The 12,665-nt window shown below is 39.2% G+C and overlaps 1 protein-coding gene across 1 annotated transcript in view; it reads left to right on the forward strand.

Moving 5' to 3' along the window:
• The window catches only part of nbeab (neurobeachin b), a 203,060-nt gene that overhangs the window by 175,118 nt on the left and 15,277 nt on the right, over positions 1-12,665 (forward strand). The window contains exons 45-47 of the mRNA XM_034701544.1: positions 4,477-4,617; positions 5,846-5,965; positions 9,548-9,700. Of these exons, the coding sequence (XP_034557435.1) occupies positions 4,477-4,617; positions 5,846-5,965; positions 9,548-9,700 (414 nt within the window). The remainder of the gene's footprint in view (positions 1-4,476; positions 4,618-5,845; positions 5,966-9,547; positions 9,701-12,665) is intronic.

Here is a 12,665-nt window from a genome sequence, read left to right on the forward strand (position 1 = left end):
ACAACACATGAAGGAACATTTCCCAACTAATGAGGTTATTTTGCAACAGGTTTGTAACCTGACTTTGCATGAAAGGGCATTCAAGGGAGGCCGAGTCTCTTAGAAGTAAAGATGGGAAAAGGTTCACCACTCTGTGAGAGACTGCATTACCAAATACATACTTGGCTATACGTGTGCCTATGGTATGCATAGCTTACACACCTGGGAAGACACCATTAATGCTACACAATAGGCAGGTATTGGAGTAACATATTCTGCCATCCACATAATGCCTTTTGTCAGGGAAGACCTTGAATATTTCAGAAAGACGATGCCAAACCTGGATCTTGTATTACAAAAGCATGGCTCAGTAATAGAAGAGTCCAGGTGCCAAGCTGGCCTGCCTGCAGTCCCATCTTGTCACCTTTTTAAAACATTTGGTGCATCATGAAGCACAAAATACAACAAAGGAGACCCTGAACTTTTGAGCAGCTGGAATCCTGTACCAGGCAAGAATGGGACATTTCACTTTCAAAACTCCAGAAACTGATCTCCTCAGTTTCCAAACATTTACAGATTGTTCAAAGGAGAGCTGATGAAATAGAACGTCCCAACTTTAAAAAAAAAAAATGTGTTGCTGCATCAAATTTATAACACACAACATTTGTCAGTTTCAACATTTGATATGTTTCTTTATTGTTTTCAATTAAATCTAGGGTTGAAATGCTTTTTAAACCATTCAATTCTGTTTTTATTAACATTCACATAATGTCCCAACTTTTTTGGAATTGGGGTTGTATAATATTTGTTTTTAATATCCTGTTAGGCATTCTGATCCTGTTATATTTTCCATATCACATACACATGCCCATAATAACATGACCCAGATTGTTTTCCATTTTCTTCTAATTCCATGATATTAAAATGGACAAGTTAAAACTGTAATAACCTTTTATGGACTCTGGGTCTGAAACCCTTTGTGTGTGCTTTGCTAATCTCTTACGCTCATTACTACTACCTGCTGCTGTCTTTTATTTATTTGCCTCACCCTGTTATATGGACTACCTGGATCTTTCATACTTTCTTTCATAGATCTAACCTGCATTAGTAACCCTTGCCTCAGTTTTACAGAGTGCGAGACATCTTGTGGCTTGCACCCCGAGCCAGCTGGGCCAAGACGTCACATGCAGGGCTATTATCACCCCATAAATCTACGCAGATCTCAATAAACTTCTCTTTCAGTCTATTCAATTGTGCTAACACTGATGTGGGCTGCCATTAGATTTTTAGGAAGAATGAAAAAAAGACCTGGCCACATTTAATTTTGACTCAGGCATGTGCCCTGTGCCACACACGCATATGACCATAACTTTCAAAATGAACAAGAAATTCTGTGATTTGCTCACAAATACCTGGAGAATAACACAGTTATTTTAATAAAGTTAGAATTAATGGCTTATTTATAGGCACCAGTTTTAGACCTTTTGGAGTTAAGTGCTTTAATATTATTTCTCCTGACCTTTGAGTTGCCTCTTTTAGGTAAGAAAAAAACTGCAATTGATTGCATTACCAGTCTCCCTTCCCCCTTTTCAACTGATTCAATGAGACTGAGTATATTAATATTGACTGCCAATACGCCTGCAAGGCTCTTATATTGGACAGGGTGATTGAAAGGGCAGAGAAAGCAATTTATTCACCGCTAAATTTATGTTTAATGGGAGTAATTTTGTTGCCTTAAAAACACATAAAAATGAAACAGCCCCCAAAGGGAAAAACAGTCATGGTGTCAGTACAATATTGACATTATTACTGAGGCTTTAGTTAAACAATGAACCACACTTTGCAAGGTTTTGACTGACTATGTAATGATTGGAGTTTTGTCATACCACTACTTGTGATGTATATAGTTTAATATCCTCACAATACACTAAGCAGCAGTTATTTCAGAACAACAAATAAACATGCTTTTAGGTTTTTCTAACATTTTCAGTTTTGACTCTTCTTTCTTGGCTGGTTTGGTTTGATGCTTACAGATACAGTATTGATCCATGCATACGTAACTTGAACATTTGTTAAATTCCAAGCTGGAATGGGGTTTTTTTGCTATTAAAAGTAACCAACTTTGCCTACTTTCAGACCCTTTTTTAACCTTAAAAAACTGAATTTGATTCAGTTCCACCAATTTAAAAAACTATAGTTTGGGATGTTGCAATATAAGAAAGCATTCTTTTGATTAAGTGTAAGTTACTTCCATCAGCAGGGCCCAGTGGCACAGATGAGCTATTAACACAGACAGGAGTAGCAGCACTGAGTGAAGTATGGCTTGGTGGGTGTGTTGGGTGTAAATCAGGTCAGCCAGGGTTAATCCACATGGATTAGCCACAACATTTAGCAGCAGACACTCGTATCTCCTTCCTCCAGTTTCAGTGCGCCACCCTGCTCCCCCATGCCACGGTACCCCTGTAAATTCAGACAGAAGACAGCCCAACAGGAACTTTTTAGGGTTCAGAAGAATAATGGGGTCTGACAGACAAATCCCAGAGTAAAGCTCCTTGTCTGCCTTGAACTCTCCCCCAGCATCTCTACTGGCCTCAGCTCATGCAGCCTAATGGAGAACTACTTAGACTCAGAAAGTCTATCTTTCTTAATTATGCTCAATTATGTTGTTACCCAAAATACAAAACTGTAAAGTAGTTTACACTATATGCAGGTTTTTAAATTGAAGTAGAAGTTCTGTCTTTATTGTTCTGTTTGGTCTTCAATACATTTTTGAACATCACAGACTTTCTACATGAGCTTTTAGTTCAGCAGTGAATCATCTGTCACTAGACCAAAACTCCATCTGGTTTACATGTTCTTGCTTCTGCATACACTATAATATATGCATTAATTGCAATTGAAGCCGGAAAGTGATGCCTTTACTTACCATTGGCTTACCATGAAGCTTTTGGTGTGAATTTTACAGTTTCTTAATAAGTAAGTGACTCAGAATAGCTGAAGTTGATGTTGGTAGAAAATATAAAACAGTACATTGCTGACATGGCACAGTATGAAAACAAAGACTTAATTGTGGATTTAAAATTTCTCTTACACATACAAACATCTCCACTTATTTCATATACTTGATGATAGTTGGCGATGCACTGATCCATAGAGATGACAACTGGCCAGTCTTAATGAAAAAGCCTTCTGATTGTATGTATATTATGGGTGTGAACTGTATTTATCACATTAATTAAAGGCTTACAGTTAAAGATTTTTCAAAAAAACACCATCATCTTCCAAAAAACAATCAATATGTTGGAGCAAATATAGACAAAATGATATTTGATGACCTTAGGACACTTATCTAAGTTTGTGAGTTTGTAATGAGAAGGCAGTTAAGACTTACAAGCAAAAAGGAGCTCATATTACATCCACTGTAAAGTACTCATGGTGGCATGCAGTTTCTCAGATCTTAAAACCCTTGAATATAAAACCTTTCATGGACTTGTCTTTCACTATACTGTTGATATACTGTCAAGACATGTGCCTGTTACAGTCCTCAGATCTATAGCCTACTTTCTGTGTTTGCCGTCTGCCCGTAGTTTTGGATCCATAACCAGAAAAGTTAAAACACATGAACATCAGTGTTTGAAACCTGGCTCAGAGCATTTCTGTTACTTCAGATAGGGTAGGTCTACATTATTACAGTTCCTGTTTTTGAAATTTATATTTAATTTGATTTGTATTTTTTTAAAGCTATATTTGACTCATGTCTATTTTGAACCATAGCTTGTGACTTTGGATTTGAGTGACTGGGAGTGACAATTTTAGTTTTCTGAGGATACAATGAATTCTAAAGAGGCGTTGCTCTTTTGAATATGATGTTCATACTTAGAGATTCAATCCTGATATTTAAGACAGTATGATCAATCTATGGGAAATGAATACATTAGCTGCTGTGGTGTGTTATAATGAATTGTGCATTATATAATTCAAAACAGTCAACCACAACCTTCAGGTTACTTTTGATTTTAGAATTTCTATCTCATTAGTTTTAAAATTGTATTTGTTTTATCTATTAATTATTATTCATTTTTTTCTTGAACTGTTTAGTCATTATTTCAATGTTAAGCCTTGAAATCCTGTTTGCATGAATAATCGTTTTTCCAGATTAAGGGTTGTTTCAGTGAGAATGTCTGTTGATAATTTAATAAATAAATAAAAATGATGTGGTAAAGTAAAGCATCCCAATTTACTGTCTGAGTCTAAACTCAGAGCACATATAAAACTTATACAGCATATTAAACCCAAATACCAAAGCACATCTCCTCAAGCATTCAACTCTATGTGAATACTAGAATGGTAAAATAACTACTGTGAAAGTTGATGTTAGCCTTGTCAAAGCCTACCCTTGTACTACTTCCTAATTATAGCTTAGAGTGAACAACTCAAATATTGGGTAAAGACAAGTTTATCACATGACCTGAACCTCTCATTTCCTTTTCTTTACAGCCTGTTGGTGCTCTGAATCCAAAGCGTGCAGCTTTTTACGCTGAACACTATGAGACTTGGGAAGACGACCAGACACCACCTTGTCATTACAGTTCCCACTACACCACAGCTGCTTCCACCTTGCACTGGCTTGTCAGAATAGTGAGTAAAATCACTCCTTCAACTGTCTTCCCCGCCATTAATGTACTGTGTTTTAAATCTTCAAATTAGTCAAGCATCTGAATAGGAATGAAGTCAAACTCACTTCCTCAGACAGCTTTCATTTTTGACTCTGCATTAGTTGATGGTCACTTGTCAGGCTTGATGATGCTGTTACTTTGAGGTCTGTCGGCTTCTGCACAGGAAACAGCTCGACAGCTCAATTTGATTGGGTCTGAGTTAGACCAATGGCGCTCAGAAAACACATTTCACAGGCCAGTAAACCAGCATATGTGAACTAAATAAAGAGTGGCTGGGTAATGATTTACAGGGGCTGCTGTGACAGGTTTATGTGTTTCAGGCAACCCAGTGAGCGCTGGAGACATGTCCATCAAGGTTACTGAGCACTGTCCTCATTTACTCTGGAAGAGAAGGAAGAAACATGCAAGCTCCCTCCCAATCTTTCTGCCACAAAACAGTCCCTTGTAACCTGCACAGCTTTTCTGAGTTGGTGTCCATTTGATTTTGAAGTCAGCTCATTAATTTAAGAACTTGTACTATACTTCCCCTCCTCCCCCATCATTAGTAGAAAGGGGGTGATGAACTAAGGGAGCTCTCTTGACAGCAGTTAGATTGTCCTCTGTGGGTTTGTTCCCACAATCCCTTTCTTCCACTGGTGAGTGATCCATCCGCTCCAACCGGCAATGGTTGCCATCCCAGGCTGAGAAAACCAAATTTGAGCCAATTATCATTATGGTTTGCTGTACTCAGGAAGAACACTAATTAATTCTCCCCCAGGCTTGGATACAATGAATGACAAATCTTCCGTAGAGATCCGCTTGTCTGTGGTATAAAATAACAATGGAAAGTGCAGATTATTCAGACTATTCACAGGTATATTAATAAATCGCATGGAATATGGAAATCTGGTAATTTCAAAAGAGTACCAGAGTGATCAGTATACTGAGTATGTTTCTTGCAATTGAAATGCAGATAATAGGGTTGCTGGTTTAACTCAGCAGTTACAGCACATGCCTGATATATAGTCCGCGTCACAGCAGTCACTGGTCAGACTCCTGGTCACAATCCTTTGCTGCATGTCCTCCCACACTCTCTACTTCCCAAAAAGTAACAGAAATGAAAAACAGAAAAGTAAATAACGAAAAAGATAATTATGACTATAGATTTGAAGTCTTTGGCCTTTGTGATGCCTTCTTTGCTTTCTCTGCAGGAGCCCTTCACCACGTTCTTCCTTTGTACCAATAACAACAAATTCGACCACCCTGACCGCACCTTTTCGGGTATCTCCCGCTCCTGGAGAAACTGTCAAAGGGACACATCTGAGGTCAAGGTGAGAACCACTGCAACAAATGCTTAAAAAGTGAAGTGAATATGTGAGAATTATTTATTTTCTGGATGTGTTCTCTTGAGCTTAAAACTCGTGTTATTGTGCTTGGATGTCAGGTATCTTATCTGAGAATATTTATTTTACATCTTGAAATTTCTTCCACATCATTTCTAACAGCTGAAAAATAAAGAATGTATGATCAGCAATAAAACCACACAGAGCCTCTAACTCACTGAATTCTCTTTTCCCCTTAGCCTCAACAGTTCTTAAAAAATATATGTCATTAATTATAAATGCCTTATTCAAATAGCAACTCACAAAGACCCATAGTGTTCATGTTATACCCAAAGCATTTAGAAATGCACATTTGATATATTTCATGCAAAAAACAAACTATTTCAGAGGTAGACTGATGTTTTATCTCTGCATGCAAGCACACGAGTCTGAACAAAGGCTATGTCTGAAAGAAAGACAAAGCCCTCCCTCTGCAAATCCACCGAGCAGTTACTGAAAACGCTGAACCCTGCTGATTCGCCTCCATTTTGCCCACTGCATAACACGCAGCAGGAATATGCACTGACCTCAAAGTGTCATATATTTCTAGCACACCCTGCATCGGGTAGTGTTGCCCCAGGCAATTAATAAAGCATTAATGACAAAAGCTATTTAAAATGTAGTCTTTTATGTACGGACAGGGCTTTTGCTCGCCAGGATCTGTGGGAGAGCAGCCAACAATCTATGTGAGGCAAAGGCAGAAAGCTGCAAGCATGAGAACAGCTGAATAGTCAGACAGCACCCTGTTAACAAATACAGCCTACTTTCAACTACTTGTATGTCTGCATGCATTTGTTTTTACACACAGAAGATGGCCACTGATCTATTAGAGGAGGCAGTGCACTGTGCAGGACAATGCTAGATTACTAACATTTTTCCATTATGCATTAGAAGCAAAAACATATTATGTAATGGCTTGTTTGGATTAAAAATGGTACAATATGGGTAAACTATGACACAGTGTCACTATAATGACTGAAGAAATAATTCAAATTAAATGGGGTCTTTTTTTTAAAGTTTCCTCTCTTTTATTAAATTCCTCCCAACTCAACTTTTTCATTTCATTTTATATTTAGAGTTTGAACATACTATGATTGAAGAGGGGAAATGATGGTACAAATTAAAAAAATGAAAATAAATTAAACCAAAGTAAGTGTTCCTGCATGCCAGAAGGTGGCCAAACATATTGACAGACACACAAACGGCATGCACAGTCGCCATGTAGAGACTGAGCGGAGAGTCTGGGGTTAAGGTCAGTTTCGGCCCAGTACACCAAGCAGACCATCAGGCTTCTGATTAAAAGCCAGCGTGTTTTTACCAGGGTCTCTCCTTCATTAACCCCGGCCCCCTCCAGCAGTAATGACGACAAGACCGAGGAAGGCTGAACCCCTGATGGGGATGACCTCCTAAAAGAGCAAGTCAAATGGAAACAATCCTGTGCAACCAAGCCCTTACCTTGTCGAACACCCCATCATTATTGTGCATCCATACCTCTCATTTATTTCTGTGTGCAAACCCAGTTATGTAAAGCTGGCATAGAACTATGGGCAGCCAGAAGAACACAGTTTTCATGAAAGAAGTGGGCACACACACACACACACACACACATACTCTCACAAACACACATACACACACAAAACTGCCACCATGCTGTCTGAAGGAATCCAGCAGCACTCCACCGGTGACAGATTTTGACGAACATGTCATTAAGGTGACACAGTGTAAAGCAATGGAGGCTTGTGTGATTGACTTGTTAGCCCATTACGATGCTGTTGCAGAATTAATGGCTGCCATGGGAGGGTGGCTTGAAAACAGAGCTGGCAGTTTTACCGGCTTGGTGGTGAGTTACGGCAGGAAGTTTACAGACAAAAAAGTGGAGGGAAAGTGTGTGTGTGTGTGTGTGTGTGTGTGTGTGTGTGTGTGTGTGTGTGTGTGTGTGTGTGTGTGTGTGTGTGTGTGTGTGTGAGAGAGAGAGAACGAGTCTGAGGGAAACCGAGAGGTATGGCTGCTTTACTCCTTTCCCTGTCGTGTGCAAAGGGTGAAATGTGACCAACAGCAGACCAGCAGTGTTACTGCCCTGTGCCGCGTCATTCTAACTCTCTCAAAACCCAGTGATTTATAGTTGCCTAAAAGCTCTGCACATAATGTATCCCTCAGGCAATATAAAAGTCCATATTACCACTGAATCTGACAAACACTGCATTCATAAAACAAGCCCAATACAAGGAGTTGAATCTCAGACTAAGAGACAGACAGCCACATTTAGCTTGTCTTGTGTGTATGTTTTCTAATGAGGACAGGGCAGAGGATCTACATTCCTTGTGTGCATATGCCTCATTGTGCAGAGGCTTTACTCACTCATCCTCTCTTAGCTGTATGATCAGGAGGATCAGGTCAGAGTGAGGACAGCAAAATCATAGAGTATACAAATATGCATATATTTTTTTTATTTTGCATTAATTCCTCTAAATTAATGTATCTGTATTTATGCACCTATGAACAATCCAAAGAATTCTATGTTTTTGGAATTGACTACTTTTTAACCATGAAGCCAAAACTGAAGCATTATAAGAGTCAAGCCGAAATTGAAAAATGTTTAAAGTAGGGAATCATTGGATATCTCCTTCTTTCTTTTCTCTTTGCTTTGTTCAAAGTTAAGTTTTGGATTTTTACTGCTATTATCCAAATGTTCTTACTTTTAAGAGTGGTGTCTAAATTTTAGTCAGCTGCCACAGTGTATTGCACAAGCGGTATTCTTTATAAGAACATACCTTAAAGGCAAATAATAAATAAACATGAATGTTAAAGATATTCAAAGCATTCTCTAAATGTAACAGCATGAAAATATTCCCTTAGCTGGACTATGTTTTCTGGGAAAGTCTTTCTCAGAGTATGTTTGAGACATGCAAATCCCTACTTGGGAGGTTAAATCTCAATCATAGAATAAGCTCTGAAAAAACTGTTTTAAGTTTGCATCATGGGAACGTATTGGTTAAAAAATGTTTTAAAAAAAATAAAAAATAGAAATGTCCAATAGTGTCATTCAACACTATGAAATGCCCTGAAGGAATAGTCTTGTCTCAGACTGGGGTAAATATTTGCTCTCGTCTCCAGTGTATGGACTCACACCAGTCTTTATGTAGGGGGCTCCTTTACAGTGCTGACTTCCCCTCCACTGCAAGGTCCTGACCTCATCACAAGAGCCCAGAGACCAGGCAAAGAAACTCTACCCAGTTCCACTTTCATTTAACACACCTAACACCTCTGCCTGGAATAACTGGACTAGCACCTCTCACCGCCTTCTCGGGGCCTGCTGTGTGGTTTGTTTGTGTTACCTTTCCCCCTGAATTCTCACTTCATCTCAGTGGAATTTTTTTCATTTTTTTTTCTTCTTGTCACTTTATCCTCACATATTTTAATTCTTGTTCTTTGCTGAATTTTCTGGTGATGATAGGGTGAAAACTGTGTCATCAGATGGGGTCCTGTCAGTGAGGCTGTAAACATGAACATCTCTCTTTCTTTCAAACACAGGAACTGACTCCTGAGTTCTACTACCTCCCAGAGATGTTCGTCAACAGCAGCGGATACCATCTGGGGATTAGAGAAGACAGGACCATGGTTGGTGATGTGGACTTGCCAGTCTGGGCCAAAAAACCTGAGGACTTTGTTAGGGTCAACAGAATGGTAAGAAAACAAAACATTATCATAGTGAAAGTTAAAAACACAAACAAACATGAAATGTACACGCAGGAGGCGGGCAGAACGGCAGGACAGGATTTGATTGGTCTCATAATTTGGCTCCTGATGGCAGGGATTGGTTGGTGTTTTCCCAGGTTTACTCCGGCTGTAGATAACAGCTTTTTTATGCTCTTTTTTAAGAACACATTATGTATTGATTGCCATCGGGACATAAAGATCATTTTAACCTGTATAACAAAAAGTGCATCTAAATCTGACTACCAACCCCAGCTTTAATCCACTCTTAGAAAAATATAATTTAATCTGGTTTTATGGAATGTTCTTTTTATATTATGCAGAAAAGATTCACAGTGTGCCATTTTCTGCAGTATGCAGGGATGACACCTTTTCAAAAATGTGCTATACTTTAAAAAGCTGCATGTAAATACCACAGAACATTACTGACAATCTACTATAGGGTGGTGTTAACTCACTAAGATGCACTTTTTTAGAATGGATTCATTATATTTTGAATTTCTGCCTCCCTGTCATAGAGGCACATAAATCCATTTCCTGCTCTTCTTCGGACCCTTCCCCTGCATCCAAGTCTCCTTGTCTTATTCATGAAGCATCTAATATGGTGCACCGTTCAATACTGACTCTGTACCTCTAACCCCAGTGATGTCACTGAAGGACAGGACTGAGGGCAAGCTTGCCCTATAGTGTTACCCTCTCTAATGCCGGGCCTCATCACTCTGGCAGCGTGCAGAGCCCTTTCTGTCTGCATGTGTGTAAAAGTCTGTGTGTGTGTGTTTTTTTACAGACAGCCTATCAACATGTGGTCCATAAGTCCCAGCAGGTTTTTTAGGAGTAGCAACTCAGACAGAAATAGAGATCCAACCGGTCTCTTGACAAAAATGGACTCTGTTCTCTGTTTAATCTGGAATCACTTATTGTAGAAACTCAACAGCTCTTCTCCCAACTGAAGCGAATGAGAGGGAAGATGCACATTTCTTACAATAGCTATGATGAACAGACACAGTATGTGCTTACAGCAGTTTGTATGCATTTTGCACAAATCTCACATATTATTTTAAAAAAGGTCTTGAAAACAGCCAGAGTATTATAGCTGATAATGCGTCACAATTGCAACCCAGAATTGAAGCACATGTGAAGTATTTGGAAATCGTATGTTCAATTCCAACAAATCCAAAACTGTACTGTCAATATATTAAGCACAATGTAATGATAGCATACCAAGCTGATTTCAGTTTTTACAAAAATGAGAGAAAATGATAAGAATACAGTTTGAATTTTGTTTGCATTTATATCTTGATTAATATTGTTAAAAAAGGGGTCTTTACTTAGTCCTTGTAAAATGTAGTGTTTCACTCTATCATCCTACAAGTGTGATTTCACATGAACACTTTTCATAGAAAGAGATTACATGTTATGTAAAAGTTCCCGTTAGAAGAAGAATTGCATCCTTTCATGTACACTACATTTTTATGCCATGTGTTTAACGCTTAAGATTTTACAAGGGTTCATTGGGTTTGTAAGTTAATGAATGATAATTGATTATTTCCAGTTTAACAGCGGATAAAAACAGACAAGCTGTTTCACCAGAAACTGATATCTCCAACAAAAGAGAGACATTTATAGTCCCACTTTGGAGTGATGAAATCCTCTATGTCATCACCCCGTCTTCTAATGTAGGCTTGATGAGTTGCTTTACTTGGAATCATAGGATTTTCAATAGTACTGCCAGAAAGACAGAGCATCGTGTATGCTATGTATTCTGAAGGTTATAGGGGCCACAATATTTTTGGACCAGAGGTAAAAAGAGGCTGTGCGAACACACTTGACCTTTTCAGCCAGAGTGACAGAGCTGGACTGGTCTTATGGAGGTGACCTTTCCCAGTGCTCTACCTTCGCTATGCGGTCGAGCTCTATCAGGCTTGTGTACTGGCAGAACAGGGTGGAGGGGAGAAGGGAGAGGGGAGAGGTTGGGAGTTGTTACAGGCATGTCTGCATCTCCAAAACAAGGAGAGAGGATGACAAAAGGATTATAGAGGATATTTTCTCACTGCTGAAGGATACACGTGTGATGTTAGCTTGCATTGTTACATTCACAGACCAGTGTATTCACATGCCCAGAAATCATAGCGTTCTTCTGCCTCCATTTTTTGTCTTCCTTTTGTTCTGTTCCCGAGCTAGCCCACACTCTTGCTTCCTCTATTATTTCATTTCTGTCAGTGAACCTCTCTTTCTGCCTCCCCCTCTGTCTCTCTCTTCCTCCTTTTTTTCTTCTCTCATTCTCCCTCCCTTCCTCCCTCTTCCTCCCACTTCCCATCTTTGCATGTGCCACTTTCAATTGTAGTGATATGCCCTGTGGCAAACTCTGCCTCTGTGTGCTCGAGCAGGCTTTGTTGGTAATGGCTGTTATCCCTGATGCAAGGGGAGGAGTGCAAATTCCTCTAGCACAGCCTTACACCAGCATGCATGGGAATTATACTGCACTGTATTGTGGAACAATACATCAAACTCTCACAGCATGAATTCCATTGGTATATTTATAATAATTATCAGCTCCAAATCTAATCCCATATCTCTAACCACTACACCCTGCAGAAATCAAGTCTGCTTTTTCATGCTCACAAGTGATTTATCAATGCTGCTCCTGCAGATGGGCTTACCGTAAATTGGATCCCTGTTAGTATTGAACCAGTTTCTTTGTCTCCTTGCAAAAGTAGTCGGGTCTGTGTTTTAAGTGGACGGAGAAATGTGATATTGGTGGCTTTCCTGGAGTAAGATGATTAGATTTAGTGGAAGAGATACAGCTTCCTTCTCTTTTCTCTTCTCTTCTGTAATCTTTATCTGCAGGGAAACAGGTAGAACACTCATCTTTATTTAACTGGATACCAGTTTTTATCTCATGTGATGTTAAACCCTGGTAGGTCATCTGTGTAGG

The sequence above is a fragment of the Notolabrus celidotus genome, chromosome 14 (assembly GCF_009762535.1).
Source record: "Notolabrus celidotus isolate fNotCel1 chromosome 14, fNotCel1.pri, whole genome shotgun sequence".
Taxonomy (NCBI): domain Eukaryota; kingdom Metazoa; phylum Chordata; class Actinopteri; order Labriformes; family Labridae; genus Notolabrus; species Notolabrus celidotus.